Source organism: Periophthalmus magnuspinnatus, chromosome 17 (genome assembly GCF_009829125.3).
Source record: "Periophthalmus magnuspinnatus isolate fPerMag1 chromosome 17, fPerMag1.2.pri, whole genome shotgun sequence".
Taxonomy (NCBI): Eukaryota; Metazoa; Chordata; class Actinopteri; order Gobiiformes; family Gobiidae; genus Periophthalmus; species Periophthalmus magnuspinnatus.
The window spans coordinates 5344428-5364164 of record NC_047142.1 but is presented as its reverse complement, the minus strand read 5'-3'; the positions used below and the strand labels follow the sequence as shown (position 1 = coordinate 5364164).

At 39.5% G+C, this 19737-nt stretch overlaps 1 protein-coding gene across 2 annotated transcripts in view; it reads right to left on the bottom strand.

The window, feature by feature from the left end:
• The window catches only part of LOC117385335 (glypican-5-like), a 75227-nt gene that overhangs the window by 15435 nt on the left and 40055 nt on the right, over positions 1-19737 (bottom strand). For both annotated transcript variants that reach the window (XM_033982632.2, XM_033982633.2), the window contains 2 exons: positions 18041-18161; positions 7531-7669 (listed from right to left, as the gene is read on the bottom strand). In XM_033982632.2, coding sequence (XP_033838523.1) covers positions 7531-7669; positions 18041-18161 — 260 coding nt within the window. The remainder of the gene's footprint in view (positions 1-7530; positions 7670-18040; positions 18162-19737) is intronic.

Here is a 19737-nt window from a genome sequence, read left to right as displayed (position 1 = left end):
TCTGCTGACGTGGCGCTTCGTTTTAGACACCCACCGAGCAGTTTATGAAAATATACATGCACTTGTCAACAACTCATCAAACCGGACACGAAACCAAACATGTTTCTGTATCTTTTCAGTATCAAATAGGTGTCACGTTCGGGATAAATAGCACGGGCTTTATCGTTGTGAGATTATTCATATGGAGCTCCTGTTTAATATTAAAAGCGAGACGTTCTATAGTGCAATATGTATCATTTCACATAACAACCTTGTATAATGGGACTATTGAGAATGCACTGCCTATTCATGAGGAAGATGAAAAAAACAAAAAAAAACTTGTCCTTCAGCAATACAGAACGGGAATAATTTATACTTTCACGTTAGCGGCAATCCGTCACCAGATTGTGAGCGGTTTTACAGAAAATTTACATAAATAAAGTAGTTAAAGTAGTTTGAGACTTTGAAGATGTGTTTGTGATCCTAAACTTTGGACGTAAAGGTGAGCGGGTAGATCGTAAGGCTGGGTATCGTTAAGATTTTGTCGATACGATACATAGGCCGCGATACGATACATATCTCAATACAGTACTTTTTCGATTCGATACAATATGATACGATATATTTCAAATCGATTCGATATGATTCAGTAAAAAAAATCAGCCTTTCGTGACCCTTAATGATCAAACCTCACAAAAAATAAACATTAATGGTGCTTTTATCTTCTGTTTGCTAAAGATGGATGAACATAACCAAGTGCATTGTGTTTAGTGCATTTTGCTAACTAGAAGCACACATCAGACTGTTCCATTGGTCAATATTCCTCATCCACAGCTTATACGAGCTCTACAATTACATTTAAACCGCGACATGTGCAGTTTAACGGCTCTGAAGGATCACGACATATCGACTAAATCATGACTGCGATAAACCACTTTGTTAAACCACCGTCTGCGCAAAGTTGATATAAAAGAAACCTATTTTAATAATCAAAACGGTGAATCAAATGTCAAATGTATTGCATGAACAATAGGACTATGACAGAATAATTTGGTAAAATATAGAAAAAATAGATACCCATTCAGCAGCCCACGATATCGATACTGTATCATTAAATTCAACGATACGATATATTGATATTTCGATATTTTTGCACACCCCTAGGGATAGTGTTGCCCTCCAAGACGCAATCGAATAATACAAATAGGACTGTGAAAATGTCAGGCGCGTTCACACACAGCTGTTTTCTCCTGGCTGCGGTTTTCACAATGACACGGAACAAAGAGTGACGTCACGTGCTGATAATTATGTCCTGCGAGCGCGTGCTGTTTTCGCTCAGAGCCTTTGTAGTGTCTCCAGCAGACAGGTTTAGCTGTGGCACACCAGAGACTGCGTGATACTGAGGGTGCTGGCTAAGCTGTGAGCTCACCAGTTCTTACAATGGCAATCCAGATGGTGTTTGTTTCTTCAAGGACATAATTGAAATCAGTCAAATAAGAGCAGGTACTAGCACGCATAACTAATAAAGAAAATACTAATGCAACACAGGGTTAGGAAACGCTCAAAGACTATTCGAAATTTCATGCATTTTTTTATTTGCTCGCTAAACTCGGTTGTGGTAAATTACTTTTTGTAGCCACAGCGGCCCAGAGGTTGACTAACATAAGAGACGCTGTTCTACTAAGTAATCTACTAAATCTTTATGTATTTACTTATGTTTATTTATGCAAGAAGAGCCCATTGAGAGCACTTACTCTCCTTTTCATGGGCGCCTTGCTCAAACACTACAAACAAAAAACAAACAAAACCATAAGCGCATAAGTCCGTTTAAACATTAAAAGCAGGTGCAGGTGTGAGTATAAGTATTCGTCACCAGATTTTGTGACACCAAAGTATTCAATTTTGCTTGTCCTTGTCCATTTCTGTCCACCCAAAAGCCCTTTTTTCCCATCTCAACAGCCAGTCCTTAGCCTTATACAATCACATGATCTTGCATTAAATGTTCCCGTATCAATGATTAACAATCAGGTGAGATTTTCCGGCAGTGTATGAAATATTCCCTTACAAAAAAAACATTTCAGGCAGTGTTGCTTTTGATTTGATTGTGTTTAAATGTGTGCGCTCTATGGGTCCTCTTTATTTGAGGTTGTTACTCCACCCAGAGCCCTGAGATGACTGAGCCTTTTCCGTGGCAGCGCCCAGACTATGAAACAGCGCCCTCTGCCTGTCAGATCCTCTCGGTTTAAAGCAGTTCAAGACTAGACTGAAAACCCACCTCTTCTCCCTGGCATTTAATACTAGCTAGACAGGATATCTTGGTATTTTATTATTTTCTTTCGTCAGCTGAAGTTGCTTTAAATGAGCCATATGAATAAACTTGAATAAACTTGAACATAATTAGTCTTACCCACTGAAATAACCTCTACGTGACTTATGATAGATGCTTTTTTTTGTAATATATTTCATAAAACATTTTGGTAACACTTTTTTTAAGGGTTCACTTATTAACAGCTGCTCATTTGCATACTAGTTCATTTGATGTTAATTTTTATTCCTCCTGCATAACCTTATTCTCCTCAAAAGATTTCTGACTGAATTAACCATTTACAAGTATTCAAATAAGCAGATACCGGGAGTCAGAAGTTAAAAAGTGCATCCTAAAATAAAGTGTGTAACATTTTAATATCAAAGTAATCTGAATTCAAATGCAAAATATTCCAGTTTGACTCAAAAGCTAAAGGCAAACGCTTCAACATCGCCCCTAAAATAAAACTTCCAGTAGTTTTTGCCCTTGCTCTTTCGACCTTTTGGCTGTTGAGTTGTGGTAGTTAATACAAGTCGTCTGAATAAGTGTATCAGAAGTGAGTAATGATAGAGACAGTGTGTTCTGTGCAGATTAGCGGTGTTCATTAGCGTGCTAATGAAGTCTCTCTCCCTGAGCAGCAGGCGGTCATGGCCCCTTTTAACTTCAACCTCAGGAGCTCTGCCATCACTCTCACACACAAACAAGTACCCACACGTGTTAAAATCTTCAACCACAGAGCAGCATACACTATGTAACTTTTCTGGAGGCAACCGACTTGATATTGCTTTACCTGGAATGTTCCCTTGTATGGTATTAAACGTCCTCTATTACGTAAAAAATGACGTTTGTGAGCTTTAAGCCATGTTAGAATGTTTTGTTTCATTCACACGTTTTTGCGTAATCCGTTTATTATTAGTCTGTCTACATCGCCAAAGCTCAAAATGCTCTGTTTCACCTTGTGATGTCATGAAGCGGTAGTTTTCAAGTTAGCAGCTACATTTTTTACCTTTTGTTCAGTAGCGATTAGCAATTTCAGAGCTGATATCATCCGAATGATTCTAGTGAAGGTGTGTGGAGTTTAAAAACACATTGGAGCACTTCCTGTATTACCACATGATGACATCACAAGGTGGAACAGAGTGTTTGCTGTTAGAAAGAAGAACTCAGCCTGAATAAGTCGGATTTGTGCGTTAAACATGTGTGAATGAAACAAAACACAACTCCAAGTATGTACTGATGAGGAAACAACATTGCAACATAGATCAGAAAATGCCGTAATATGGGCCCTTTAACATATCGCCATGGATACAATGAGGTTACAGGTTAGATCTGTGAACCCAGACCTACTCAGGTGTAATTGAATCAAATAAAGATGCATTCATACTGTTTATTCACCTGATTATTCAATGATTAAATATGTTCCAGATAAGTTGAAAGTTATAATTTGGAATATTCCAGTCAAAGCATTAACATCTCCATGGCGACAAGCAGGTGACCAACCCACAAATGACTGGTTACTATAAACACACGACTACAGGTACAATAAAAGTACCAAATGCAAAAAAAAACTATTGCACAAGGATGTATTATGAGTTAGACAAATAAAAGTAATAAGTCTAGAGAAAGACATGACACAAGTGCAAACAAATATCGATGTTGCCAGATGTGATGCCGAACGGGGCGGAGATAATTGCTGGTGTGCCTGTGCCTGAATCTCTTCTTGAGGGAACAGCAGGTCACAGATTTTCGTCAAAGGGAAAAGTGGGTAATGTTGCTTTAAGATGCCAGCAGCGTGCATCACATCAAACAGGGAAAAATACATGTACAAAGGGATATGATTCTCCCACCAAGAAAATTAAAAACACACTGCTGAGATATGCCCCAATTTTGCACAACAGTAAACTAAAATATTTCAAAGACTGCTGTTGCCGGGTCAACAATAACGTTCGTAAAGGTTTTAATATGGACAGTATTGGTAATGGTGATGAAAATGGACAAATGTGCTACTCCAAAACCAAAAAAAAACACAACATTTGGTAAGTTATTGTTGTCTTTTGATTAAGGGCTATGCTATTAACCATATTTTAATAGACATTCAGTCTTTTCTAATTGTCAATGATCAGCTTGGGCGTTTTTAATTAAGAGGTCTACATTAAATTTGTGTTTTCGTAACGTGACATGTAAGTAATGTGTCATGTTATATTAGGTTACACTGCAGTTTTTAAGTATGAATTGTTTATGCTCAAAAAATTAACATTGCAAGCCAGTTTTGATTCGAAAATTGGAGCAAAAATGGGCATTGTAACACATATTTTGTCGTATCACCCAGACCTACTTTCGCTCATTCAAAGACAGCATAAAAGTTACTGTATCCAAACTGGGTTGATCATAGACCTCGGGAAAGCAATGTCTGCGCCGGCATATATTTACCTAAGCATATTTCATTATGGCCCACTTTCTAACTAGCTTCTCAAACACCAGACACCTGCTGCTATTTTTGCAGGGTGTATATTTATTACTTTTACTTCATGTGAACTGGTGAGACAACGCTTTAAAGTCAACGGCTCTAAACAAGCAAGTTGGGAAAAGTAATACTTGACTCGATAATTGATTTGATAATAAGGTAAGATTAGTGTGACTATTTTGTATGAGGTCTAATTACTATCATCAAAGCCGAGGCAAGTGCAAACATTATATTGATAATTATGAAAGTTGCACTATGTAACTTGTTGTTGGGGGAAGGGTTGTTCTACAGTTTGGAGTTAAACCCAAAAGATAAAATAGGACCGGAGCACAATAAAACTATAATAAAACCTACATCGGGGAAACAGGGAGGGCTTTCACTACACGGAAAAAGAAACATAAGGCAGAATGTGAGAAGGAAACAGTGAAGACGTGCACACGAGTAACAAAACATAGAAAACAGAACAGGAGCAACTCAAATTAGCCATTTCTGACCATTGTAAAAGAGGTGAAACGTTCCCAAAGGGCTTTAAACCGGGACCAGGGGGCCTTTTTACTCGCACACACCTGAGATACTGTCCTGAAGAAGTCGACCTGCAGATGGCGCTGTTGTCCTGCATCCACTGATAAGACGACAGCGCCAAAATTTGTTTAAATCAGCTGACCGGACATGTCACAGCAACACCATGTGGCCAAGTGAGGAAGCGAGCTAGTGAGCAGCCCAAACTGTCAGTGAAGAAAACAAACTAAACCTTGATCTGAAAAAAGAATCGATTAAAATAAATAAACAAAAGACCAGATGAACCTCATTGGACTGCAAGCCTCCAGATCTAGTCACTGCTCAGGTCTGTAGAGAGAAAACCCCTGCTTGCTTTTCAAGGTGAATATGAGCAATAAAAATCTGCAAATAAATAAGCCAAGAAAGGATATGTAGTGTTGATAAGTAGAAGTTAACTGAATGTAATAAAGCTGAAAGGGAGATGGAGGAGTGAGGTGCATTGCTTAAACTAGGTTCTTTTATTGTGTGGGAGTGAAATTCAAAGACTGACAACCTAAGTGGCACGGCTGACTTAGGAGACAGGTGGTGCACAGGAAAGGTAGCGATTTGTTATAGCTCATAAAAGAAATGGATTTTTAAATATCTGTACAGAAATAATTTAAGTGTAGAAGTGACTGCTCCTCTTGTGGAATAATGCATTTTATGTGCTGACACAGAATAGGTAAATATCTGCGAGACAAGGAAGTCGGGGTTGTTTCGGTATAATGAGTCACAGACTGTGCGTGTTCACAAAAATAGACAAAATACAGTTAGTCAATCTGTGCAGTATGAATAGAAATGGTGGTAAACATCATCAGTCAATGGAATGAATACTGAATAATAGTAATTCAAGTTTACCACAGTGAACGATTTTTACGTATTTTGGTAAATGGTCACATTCTTATACAGCACTTATCCAACTTCACGGCTCAAAGAACTTTACATCAAAGAAACACTCACCCATTCACACACACATTCACACACACATTCACACACCAGTATATACAGACACTAGGGACGAGGCGGGTTAAGCGCCGTGCCCACGGACACAACAGCAGCATTCATCTGTGGAAGCTGGAATCGCACCGCCAACCTTCAGATCAGTGGACAAACACTATACCAAAGACCACACGAGTTACCACCAGAGGTGACCTGCTGATTCTCGACAGACGGACCACTTTTGGTCAGAATGTATCATCGGTCCAAGGTGGGAACCTGTGGATAGTCTCCTGTAAATCTGAGAGAATGTCCCACGTACAGTTCTCTTAAAGCTCAAATGAAAAGCTGCTTATGGTCAAACCAAACTTGCATCATCTATAGTGTCAATGTGATTTTAACTGTTCCATAGAGACATATTGGTGTGGGTATAGAATTTAATTGTCTTGAATGAGCCAAACAGACTGAAATAATGGGGACTGTGTAACGAGTGTAATGTGCAATGAATGGAATGTGCAATTTTGTGGAATGTGCAACTATGGGAACTGTGCAGTGAGTATAGTGTGCAATTTTTATTTTGACCCTTTTGTGACCCCAGCCCCTGGGATAATAGATGGAAATTAGCCTTTGGCTATAATCTGGTATATTTACATCCATGTTGAATCATGTCTGTTCATTAACATACATTGTCCCAGTCAAATAAATAAATAAATAAATAAATAAATACAATAAAATAAGCATACATCATAGCATTAGCTCTATTTGTTGGAATTTGAAGCTCCAAATTATATCACTAAATAAATAATATTAATAAAGGACATTGCATTGGACTTATGTAGCACCTTTCACGACACCAAAAGACACACACTACTGTAGCCAGTAGCCACAGCTGCCCTGCAGTAAAGTGATGAATACATGAGGCTGACAATCTGAGCCATCGGCCCCTCTAACCACAACCAACCGCTCACTCATACTCGAAATTCATTCTACACAAGTCAGGTGAAGTGTCTTGTCCATGGACACAACAGCAGGATGCACTAGACCAGCACCACTGCAGCATCTGGCATTCCCAGCGGTCATCCATCCAATATAATGTTTTATATTGGAAGGGTGATGTAATGCATGTCTTAGTAATCAACTGGTGAATGTCCTAGTTCTAGGAAATAGTTTCCAGAACATTATGCTTCTCAAAAAGTTGAAAATAGGAAGTACTTCATTCCTCTCAACCCACTTTAAGGCCAAAGAGCTTCATTTTGAAATCCGTGCTCTATGTTACCATATTTGTCTACAAGTCTAAGGTCTAACTCACATGTCCTCTCTGGCCCCTCTCCTGATGCCTGACATCCATCCTCGTCATCACAGTCTGTGCTGCCCTCCTCCACCTCTCCACTGGCCAGCTCGTCCCAGGCTTCCATCTGACCCAGATTCGGGAACCTCTCGTGGGTCTCCTGCAGAAAAACATGAAGACGCAGAGTGGATGTTAGCACATTGTGTAAGACACTGTACCGACCTCTCGCACCTACTTATTCAGGTCCCCAGGGAAATACAGTCCAGGGCTTCATATTGATGTGAAAAGTGCCAGATATAGTTTGGTAAGTCATAGCTCGAACACCATGCACTTCCACTAGAACAATATGGATGTTTAAACTTTTAAACAACAACAAGAAATGTCTAACTAGTCTATTATAAAGCCAGTGCATGTGGTAAACAACATTATGGTCCATGGGTGATGTATTACGTTTAATTAGAGCCATCCTGAGATAGGGGCATTAGCTTAAACCACAGCAATTTTCTCTATAGTCATTGTTCCCTTGATGTCTCCCTAAAAGGCATTACTTCACTGATCGAGCCTGTTGGTCCCTGAAATCAACTGTTTTAATGGTATCTGTTTAATTTACAGTACTGTGTGAAAGTTTCATGGAGGTGTATAAGTAGAGTTTCTATAAGAGGGCTTTCATAAATACAGTTTTTCATTAAAGGGAGATCAATAATAGGGTGAGGATAAAGTGATTGCAGTTGTCTGTTAAGGCTGATTTAAACATTTTATAAGAATTATTGATTTCAGACAGTGCTGTATTATATTAGTTGCTCAATGGAGTGTTTCCCCCTGAAGATATTTAGGTCCGTGCAGGTACAAGAAATAGAAATATTTAAACCCTTATTAGACGGTAGTGACTTTGCAGAAGTTAAAATATAGACTGTATATATAAATGGACATAGCTAATGTGCTAGCTGATGTGCTCCAAATCAGAAATGAGCATGGGCGTGCTTCCGGTTCCATCGACTGTAGCCAATTCGCTTTCTATTGAAAAACTGTCGCCCCTCTCTCCGTATTCCACGATGTTGCTCTCACTAGCGTTAGCAACAGGTTCGATTGACAGCGTTACTAATTGCTGACTCCCTGCTAAACCAGCAAAGCGGGAAGGGAAGGGAAATTACCATCAACAGCCTGGCTCCAGATTGGCTCTTTGGTTGCTATGATACTTGCAGTCAGAATTCCAAATATGGAAGTTGACTCCAAATTCGCCGCAAATAACTGCTAGCCTCAATGAGCTTTATTTGACTTCGTAACGTCACACTTCGTTAGTCCAGTTCTTTAGACAGTCTATGAGTTTGAGAACACATTTTACATTATATATATATAAAAACTAAAAATTATGAGCTATATTCACTGCTAAAGCATCACAAATACTGTATATAACAGATTTATATCGAAATAACATAAAACTGATTATTGTCAAACAGGTATAAACTTGTACACTGTTAAATTCTATCAAAAAAAATCTTGAAAAGTGGGTCCCAAGGAGGTTTTATTCCAGATAGAGTTGTTATATATTTTACTGATGTGTGATGTTGAAGTCTACAACTGATGCGGGTTTTTTTTTTTTTTTTTTACCAGACTATTGGAATGTTTTACTAATTTGCGCAAGAAGGTCAGTCTAAACCCCTATAAGCCTTTGCGTTTTAACATTAGGATTCTGAACATTCTCTGCCCTCGCTTCATAAAACGTCTGACATTTGAAGTTTATGCCCCACATTACTTTAGATTCTCTGTTAATTTTCACTCTTAACCCATGCCAGATCATTCCAGTCATTTCTATTAGCATGCATACAATATAAAAAGTAGTGCACGGAGAGGCTTTGCTGGGAGAGGAGGGCGCGAAGAGACTCAGACCCTGGTCCGTGTGATGTTCCGCCCTGTCAGTATGAGGCCCAGTAATTGGACCGCCCGCTGGCCCCCTCCTGCTGCAGACCATCATCAAGGTAGTCTTTGTACTACCACATCATGACTGACAAGCAAGCTCTCCTGACACAACAACAAATGCTGCTTTGGAGTACGAGGACATGGTCAAAGCATCAATATTACATAGAGAGGGAGAGAGGGAGGGACAGAGAGAAAGAGAGATATAGAGAGAGGAAAAGGAGGCAGCTTTCTTCAAGATGATATACACTGGACTGCAAATACGCTGCTCGTGCTTGCACTTGTTTCAAAGCAATTGATGTCATAGTTTATTTATACGCAACTAACAAGCAGGGGTGGTAAATGTACATGTTCAATGTGTGTGGAATGAAATTTAATAAACTGGTGACATGGTACAAGTGAAGGAACCTGGCCACAGAGCAAGACTTATTATAATGCACGGGTACAATACTAAGGAATATACTCAATACTCTATACCAATTCTGATATCACAACTATAAAAAAATACTTCTTCCTTTAGACAATATCGGGGTATTTTCTTTTGTAGTACCATGCAGTCTTATATCTGTGTAATCCCTCAGTCGTCCCAGTAGGTTCCATAGTGGTCCATAGGTGTATACTAGTCTATGTGTCTTATACTTGTTCTGATACAGCTCAAGATCATTCTGAAGCTATTTAAGAAAGGCTCATTTATGTCCTGTTAACAAACAAAAACAAAAAACAATTAAAAGAGAACATGAAATCGTCTTGGCTCATGATTTGTTTCCAGTTCACCCTCTTACCCAGAGGAAAATGTTGGTGCATTTGTCTAAATATTTCAATGATTAACAACACATTTGTAATTGTAGATGGCACAACCATGTGAAAACCATTGAGAAAAACAAGCAGATAAATTGTCTGCACACTGGAGCAGCTCAGGCTGTGCCAGGCCGTTATGTACCAACAGTGTGCAGATAACCAGTGTGGTATTAGGCTAATAGCCGTGGCGTTCAGCTGACGTTTAACACAATGTGATGTGTCCAGCTGACATAAAGCATGTTAATTACAGAAAGAATCAATTAACGCAATGTTGCTGTGGAAACCACAGGCACAGGCCTGTTGTATTGTTCACTGGCCCATGTCCAGAGCAGTTAGTCCACTTCTATTAGCCACTTTCTCTCTTCAGACATGTATATGGAAGTTTTGTGTTAGAGACTCGAACTGAAGCTTAATTTAAAGCATGTTTCTAATGCAGATGTGCCAATTTCCAAATGCAATAGTGCTGAACTGAAGACATCTGTGTGGTTATTAAAATAACCCTTTTCTCTATTCTTCCACATGTTTGCTTAATTAGACAAGGCAGAAAAATACTCTTTGACATTTAAGAATGGTAGAGGGTTATTTTTGGCAGTCAAAACAAGCTGCCTGCCTTTGTACGTAAGACTTTCCCTAAAATCACTTTGGCATCCAACGACAAATCAGGTATTTCCAAAGAGCTTTAAATGAGATCCCAATTCATGAAATATTTTCTAGGTCTCCTCTGAGGCTGCCAACTCATCCCCTCCTTTCTTTCCTTTCAAAAGCATTCTTCAGTGAGAGGATGGCAGGGCGGGTTTTGGGCATCGGGGGCTAAATTCCTGCTTGTATTTGCTTGTCACGTTGAAATCGGTTTGGCCTGCAGTAGGTAACATCGTCCTCATTTCTGGGTTGGAATAATATAGCTGTGGAACTGTAGAAGTGGACAGAAGTGGCTATTGTTGACGGTGAAATCCAACACTAAAAATCCACACAAGCAGCTGTGTTCCTCTGCTGCTGTCCGCTTCAATTGTTAAAGATGAGGCCAATAAAAGACCCACTAGTCACCGCTGACAGCTAGTTATTTCGCCTGGCTCTCTGGGAACGGAAATCTATATTTTAGCATCGTTTGAAAGACAAGTTTTGACAACTGGCTATCCATTTGCACATACTTTAAACAAAAATGTAATTGGCAGAAAATAATACGCCATGTTGAGAGATTATAAGTGACTAAATGATCATGATTTGAGCTCTTTTGTTAAATCAAACAACACCCAAATGAGTGCTGTTGAAAATAGGTGTGTGTCTCAGGAGTGGTGTGCGTAATGCTCTCGACAGATACAAAAGTCAACTCACAAGTCAGTGCAATGCAAGCAGCCACAAGCCTGAGTTAGTGACACATGCAAACCATGACCTCATGCACTGCTCTCAATTACAGTGTGGTCAATGCATAAGAAACCATTACTGCCTTCGTCGATTAGGTCATGTAATAGGCCGTTTGTTAATAGCCATGTTAACAAGCAGCTTACAGCTAATCATTGTAGTATTAATACTGCATTTCTATTTAATGTATGTTACTCGGTATATTTGGGTCATAGTAACTATAAGTATTGAAGTATTTAACATATTTAAATACACTGAGGGGATCTGACCAGTGGAAAAACACAAAGATACAAGATTTTAGAATGGACTGTTGGAGGTATAACTCCAAACATACTCTCAACCACAAAAGTCATGAACAATATATTTTTTATTTCAGTGTTTAATAATTTTTACAATGTACAACGTAAAAAAAACAAAACAAAACAAAAACAACTTAATAAACAGTGAGAACTCAAAAGACAAAATCAAAAAGACAAAAAAACTGTTCTAGACAGAAGCAACACAATAACCCATTGTTGGATAAGTAGATAGAACTGAAAAGCAGATGTCAGCAGATGATCAGCAGAGCCTCATCTATGAGACAATACAAACAAACTGCCACACCCACCTCCTTCTGTTACATGTGAGTAAACCAGGACTAGTACAACACTGGTGAAAAATGCATGGCAGTTACAAGTGACATCGGGAGTTCCCAAAGAGCATGTCTGAACAGCATCCATACAAGGAAAATGACATCTTCTTACCACTGATACAGTAGCCTTGCCAGCAAGATGAATTCTCACAACTTTTGTGAGTTCACAAACTCTAAAGAGTCTGTCTTGAACAGCTCCGGCTGAATCGTTTGCATGTGATTGGTCCCACACCACAAGTGGTGTGGAAGCTGACCAGTCACAGAGCAGTGGTTTGGGTGGAGTCCAGCACTGAATGAACCAAAACAAACACGGCGACGCTGACAGATGTACTTCAGCTTATTTTAGAGGAAATAGGGACGTTTTTACATGCAGAGGGAAGTGCTTTGTGCATTTCTGTGCTTTTGTGCTAAGATTATTCGGCTTGTTTTGATGTTGTGACACTTAGACCAGTTAATGTGATGTATTGTTTGAATGCTCCAATCACTGGTTCAAAATACTTTCAGCAAGAGCCGTCCCAGGTGAACTGTGTTCAGAGGGGCACATATCCATCTGGTGAGAGCCAGGTTACAAATATACTGGAATAAATGCACAAACTCAAAGGGGAGTAAAAGTGCATCTAATTTCACTTCAGGTTTTTACAAATATTCAGTTAATCCTCAACGTTTATGTAATCATTTTACCCAGAAAGACATAGTACGGCTCTAATGCCACAGAGTGTGTGAGTTCACATGGACCTGTAATCCCTGACACAGATAACCTCAACACTGCAGTGCATTTACAGCTCTACATTTAACTATTGGTCTTCAGAAACTATAGACACATTTGTACTCTGCCAAAACCAGTCTAGTCCCACATCTGGATAAACTCACGAGTGAAAAAAGGCAAAAGTTTTACTAAATCAACAGGTAAATCACACACAAAGTCAGATTAGCACAAAGTAGCGGTGTCACAAAACAATACATCGCAAACTTGATTTTTGATGCTAGGTCAAAAAAAAAAGTATAACTGATAATAAGAACGTCATACAATTGTTGATGTTACAATTATCGTGAAAAGAAATGGACTATTGACAATAACTGATATCATGACCTAATTTCTCACATACAACTACTGACGTTTAGGCCTAATACAATTTTCAACACAAATAATGCTAGTTTTGAGAGTTTTCTTCCATGAGGTGCACCACAATGTGACATCCAGACCATAAAAAGACTATTAAACACCCAAAGATGTCATATTGAAATACTTTGTTAGTACCGACACCAGCTCAAATTAGTATCTGGTTTCGTTTTAGTAGATTATTAATAGTAGCTGTGTGTTGAATATTGGCACATGATATAAATACCAAAGTTAAGAAAAGGCTGATGGTAAGTCATGGCTATCAAGTGTTTGTTTTGTGTTTTGGTGAAGTTGGTTACCACGCTCACACCAAACCCCTAGTGGTGAAAGTTGTCGGGGTGAAAGTTGTTGGTGTGATGTTGCCACGGCAGCAGCAGCAGCAGCGTTAGTACAGCCCAGTCTAAGGCCATAGTCTTCTTCAAGTGGAAAGAATCTGTCCCCTCCCTGAAAGACACTGCCAGTGCTTTCTTATCCCCAGGTCCCCACTAACTTTTTAAAGCCATGAGCCCATTACTTGTGCAACAGGCACTGCTAAAATATAAAGGACCTCTGTAGACCGGATTTCTGTGAACGATGAAGGTATTATCACTCACTCCGGGAAAATGTTCTATCTCCAACACGGTCACAAACAGCACGGCTCAGGCCACGCTCCATCAGATCCAAGGAAGAACCAAACTCACATGGACTTGGAATTTGGATGTAATTCAAACCAGACAAACCAAAGCATACCTGAGAAGAACATCCAAGATTTCTTTTGGCAAGGAGGAAAATTAAAGTTTGAAGACTTGAGCAAAGATGTGAAGAGAAATATGTGAGGCTAAATTTTAAATGCGTGAGTTAATAAGTCTCAAATCCAGCAATTGAAAGAGACAAAATGAAGGACATGATTATATTTTATTCATTTAACGTACAAGGTCGCCATTAAACGCTGTATATTATGCAAAATTTACACTTGTGTGGTTTTAGCCATGTTAAAATGTTGTTACCTTATCAAAAAATACCCAGAGCTGTGCTTTGTTTCATTCACACATGTTTGAGTAATCCTTATTATAAACCCGTCTGCATCCCCCAAAGCTCAAAACGCTCTGTTCCACCTTGTGCTGTTATGAAGCCGTAGTTTGCAAGTTAACAGCTACGTTTTACCTTTTGTTCGGTAGTGATTGGCAGTTCCGGGCTGAAATTATCCAAATGATTCTAGTGAATGTGCATGGAGTTTAAAAACACAGTGGAGCACTTCCTGTATTGCCACATCACATCACAAGGTGGAACAGAGTGTTTTTTTTCTGTTTGAAAGAAGCACGCAACCTAATTATGCAGGGTTTGTGTGTTAGACATGTGTGAATGAAACAAAACACAGCTCCGGGTATGTTTTCGATGAGGAAACAGCATTATAACACAGGCCAGAAAACAGCGTAATATGGGCCCTTTAAGACGTTTTCTAGTTCACTTGTACTTTATCTATTCTCAGCTCAAAGGTCCTGAGTTGACCTTTGAGTTATCTTCACTCAAACAGATTATATACACTGTATGGCCAAAAAAAAGTTGCCACCAAAAAAAAAGTACACACACTCTAATATTTCATTGGACTGACTTTAGCTTTGATTACGTCACACATTTGCTGTCACAACATTTATTTCCATCCAGTCTTGCATTCATTTTCCACCAAGATGTTGCATTGATGATGGTCGAGTCTGACGCTGCACAAAGCTTCTCCAGCTCATCCCAAAGATTCTCAATGGGGTTAAGGTCTGGACTCTGTGGTGGACAATCCATGTGTGAAAATGACGTCTCATGCTCCTGATCCACTCTGTCACAATTTGAGCCCGATGAATCCCGGCATCGTCTTCTTGGAATATGCCCGTGTCATCAGGGAAGAAAAAATCCACTGATGGAATAACCTGGTCATTCAGTATATTCAGGTGTCAGCTGACCTCATTCTGCTGAACCTAGACTGGATCAACTGCAGCAACACCGTGCCTATTTGCTAAGTTACATCCAGGTAGCGACTTTAATTTTGGCCAGGCAGTGTACTTTTATACCATTTCTCAATTATGTATCAAATTCACCTGAGAACGAAACCGTAATCCACAATCCATTTCTAAAAATACTTATTCTTACTTCCTACTCGTAAGTTAACAGCGAATATTATGAAAGAAAAAAGGCAGCAGAAGTTTTAATTCGAGACTGTAGTTTCCGCCTTCTACCCTTTTTAATTATTGCTCATTGCTGTACGCCACAAGAGCTCACTCAAGGAATCTTTAATTAGTTTGAGTAAATTCTTTTTCATTGGAGAATATTACAATGGAGCAATTGCAGCTGAATTAGAAAACGACTAGCATTGCAAAACACTGTATAAAAGACTCTACATTCATTACGTTCTTGCTGAAATAGTTTTAACTGGTAGACTACTATCGTTTCTCCGCTAGACAATCTCTTCGCTTCCCAGAATTACCGTAGAACTTACTCAAGGTCCCATCTGAATCAGAGGGCAGTGGCCGGTCCCATCAATCACACAACTGCGCTGGATTCTGCTGTTGGACTTGTTCCAGCATCTCTCCTCACTTACCCTTTCACATGACACTGTTTGAGCAGAGTTTGAAAAATATTTTTCCTTGCTGCTGTTTTTGCCACTGATTAGATTAAACATATAAATTGACAAACTGATGATCCGGTCTTTGCTCTCTTAAACAGATGGACCATTGTGAGAAAAAGTCCCCACCCTAAAACAGCTGTACTCATAGTTGCATGTCAAAAAATAGCCTTTAAAAATATTTATTGTGCGTATAAGCAGTAGTTACAGGCGGTGAGTAGGAAGAGTAACAAAATGATACACAGGAGACAACTGCAACTTGGCTTATTGGCATTAGGATTGACCGGTGCAGCGTAAATCAATATGGCTGAGGTGTTGACACGCAATTGCTGAGCCTGTATAAGTATGCGTGCGTCAAACATTTACTCTTGTGTATGCTAACGCTGGTTTAGCATTCAGCGCTCAAAAGCACACCGCGTGGAAGAGGGGTCAGTGTGGGTGTGTATGTAATGTGCCAATCCTCTTACTGCTGCGGTTACCAACTACTTTCCTCTATTAAAAATACACCGGCCTGACTGTCGCTAATCCAGGAAGTAGAGCGTATTCAACTTTCATAAGCTCTCGGTTATGAAACGAAAATATAGATAGCAGCCTGTGCAAGTCTGTGGATGTCTTTTGTGGATGGATACGAGGAAAAACAAGTATCTCAGATTAAAAACTAGTTATTGTAAAAGCTATTTCTGTTTATCAGATTTGTAATTTTCTGTTACCAATACAGCATTTGCTTTATCCAGTACATAAGACTTATTGGAGCCTAGGAGCTGCGTCTCTTATCCAAACCAGACACAAAACTCATTGCGGTTGCGTCCCTAACATTTGAGTTTCTGAACCCTTTAAATGTCAACAGGACGTCCCAATGCAACTCAGCCTGTTACCATGACAACAGACCACTTGACAGCCTCTGTACAATGATCCAGTGCAGTCTGCCGAAAATGATGAGGAGCTGTCAGCCGCGGAGAAATCAGCCAAGCTCTGAGAATCATTACTGTTTTACGTCTCCAGGATTCCCCAGGACACAGAGGACTTTTTCATTAGAAAGTTGGATTTTATTTTAGTTAGGAATGGATTCAACATTTGGTGAATAAATGAGACACTTTGTACATGTTTTAAGCACCAAAAACGCCATTTTCTCTCTCTCACTTAGAAGCAGGAGGTCATCATTGAAAAGTAAATTAGAGTTTATTGCAGTTAGCACAAATGATAAATAGGCCGACCACACAAACACGCCCATTAGCACTTGGGACCCTCATTCCCATTCATGTTCACTTAAGACAAATGTGGGAATTCAGACTGCAGGGGGCAATTTGAGTCATGTGCACTGCATACAAATGTACAGTACAAAGCAGAATTAAAACTGTCCTTTTCATGAAATGCGGAAGAAAATTACAAAAATAGAAAGATCAAAAGACACGGAATACATTTCGATGAGTAGAAAGGCCAGCGTGGGGAACCCGGCTCCATAGTGAGTGTGTGTGTCTGTGTGTGTGTGTGTTCAAATGGCCTTAGGGATCTGTGTGAACCAGCCCTTTTCTTCAGGACCCTTTCAGCCCTGTGCCCTATCTACATGACAAACAGGGAGACTTTGAAGCTGCCCCCGTCATCTCTGCCCATGTGTCACTCACTGCTGAACTTTTGCCCCCTTCCTCTCATCTCTCACTTTCCAACATAATTCGCTTTTTGGTCACTGGAATAGTGTCCTTTCCATGAGACATTTTCATAGCTTTCATTTAAGTTTTGGAGCACAAACTGACGATTCCATTTGAAGCTGGGGGAGCTGGCTTTTTTCTTGTAAAAGAGTAAATTTCATTTTCCCCAATATGCCTTGCAGTCTGAAAAAGTAGATCCAAACCTATGCATGAGCAAACTGGACTGTCAAGTGGAGTTTGATTTGAGCCTACATATATTACGTATTTCACATTGATATTACAGGGCTACCCTCATTAATGTCAATCTGATTTTTACCAGGTTAGTGCGTGAGCTGAGAAAAACGCATGTGAATACTATCGATGTGCCAAAGAGTTGTGTGTGGAACAAGTTCAACTTGTCGATAACAGTTAAAAGAACTCAATCAAGTACCCCAGCTTTGACTATGTAATAGGATTTCAATGATATGATGTACCTGACAGAAGCGATCCAGCCTGTCCTTGACCTCCACTAGAACAGGATCTGCAGAGCGAACTTTGACCTCCGGATTTTGCCTCTGGGCGGGCAGACCGTTTCCAACTACTCTGCTTGTATAGCTGTGAAGAAAACATGAACATACATGTTAAATACCAAGAAATTCTGAGCCTCCTTTACTAAATGTAATGTAGTAATTACAAGATGATTTTAATCTTGCATGAGGGCTTTAGCCTTGAGGGGAACGTGTTGTTGGCATTGAATCAACTGATGCTTTTACACGCTGCAAGGGGCTGATAAAGTGATTATATATCTCGTGGGCCAGTGTCTTTCTATGTCTTACTCTTATGCCCCATGTGTGTTGGGATGTGGTTGTGCATGCACTCACTTGTATATATTCAAGTCAATATCTGAAGAAGCAATCATAAAAGTGCTGAAGTGAAGATTCTTTGGCCTGTGATCTAAGCAACGTCTTGATAAGGTCTGTGCTCCCTCATCTTGCTGAAACAGCATTTTAGATCCAGTCCATAAAAATGCTAACATCTCCTCATATAAGCCTCTGCTGATACACATTACTTTACATGCCACTCTTGTTTATACCTTCTTCCTATTTCAATTGGCCATTTTGACACTGGGGACCACTCTCAATCCCCCTCCCAACATCACACAAACACTGTACTTTTCGGAAAGTATATGCAAGAGCCCTGTAAATCTCATAAGTACATAATAGCAATATGTTTTTAAGAGTAACAGGAGCAGTGATTCCAGTTAGGGGTCTTTTCTGAGCTATCTCCAATCATGTTGTGAATTGCAATGAACTGAGCATGCAAACAGTTCAATTTATCCAGGCTTGGGGTGAACACAAGTCCAGGAGAGTATGGCTTTTAGTGTCTTGATTAAAAGCAGAAATAGCGGTTGCAGTAGTAGCCGTAATAGTAGCAGAGCTTGTACAGTGCACTTTGAGAAGAAATCAAGCTATTAATTACCAGCAGCTCTAGAGTTTTCCCTTGTTGAGATAGAACAATCAATAGGGCCGGGACACTGACCTCCCTTCTGGACACAAATGATGAATTGAAGAATTAAAGAGCGGTGTAAAGTGAGGGCTGTGTGTGCATGTCTGTCTGGAGGCTTGGCCTGCGATGACAGCGCTGGCCCGGATGTGAGCTCATCAGATGGGACGCTAACAAAAGGGCGCATTTGGCAGCAGGTTTGGCCTTTGGCTGCTTTTCACTGCGGGGTTAGCTCGATTTTACATGGAGCTCTATGAGACCTGTCACAACAAGACATCACAGGAAATCTGACCTCATACATGTGCCGAGAAGGAAAGTGTACAACATGTGTGATACGGCAAAAGAAGTAGTAATTGTATTAGATATGTGTTTTATTTTTATTATTGACACTTTTTATCATTGATCAAAATTAATACAGCAAAAAGTATTGAAATGAGAAACTTTGAACTAGAATCAGTAATGAGATCACATAAATAGGAAAATATTTGACATTTCCTGAATATTATTTTTTATATGAGCATAGATGAATAGATAGATGCTGATTCTGAAGGAATTGATCAATTTTGCAGCAAGATAAAGACTAAGACAATTATATTATATTGAATTTTTACTGCCACTGTGGAATCGTAATCTGTGTCAAGCCTTTTTCCTAATATTAAAATTGAGTTTGAAATCAGACAATATTAAT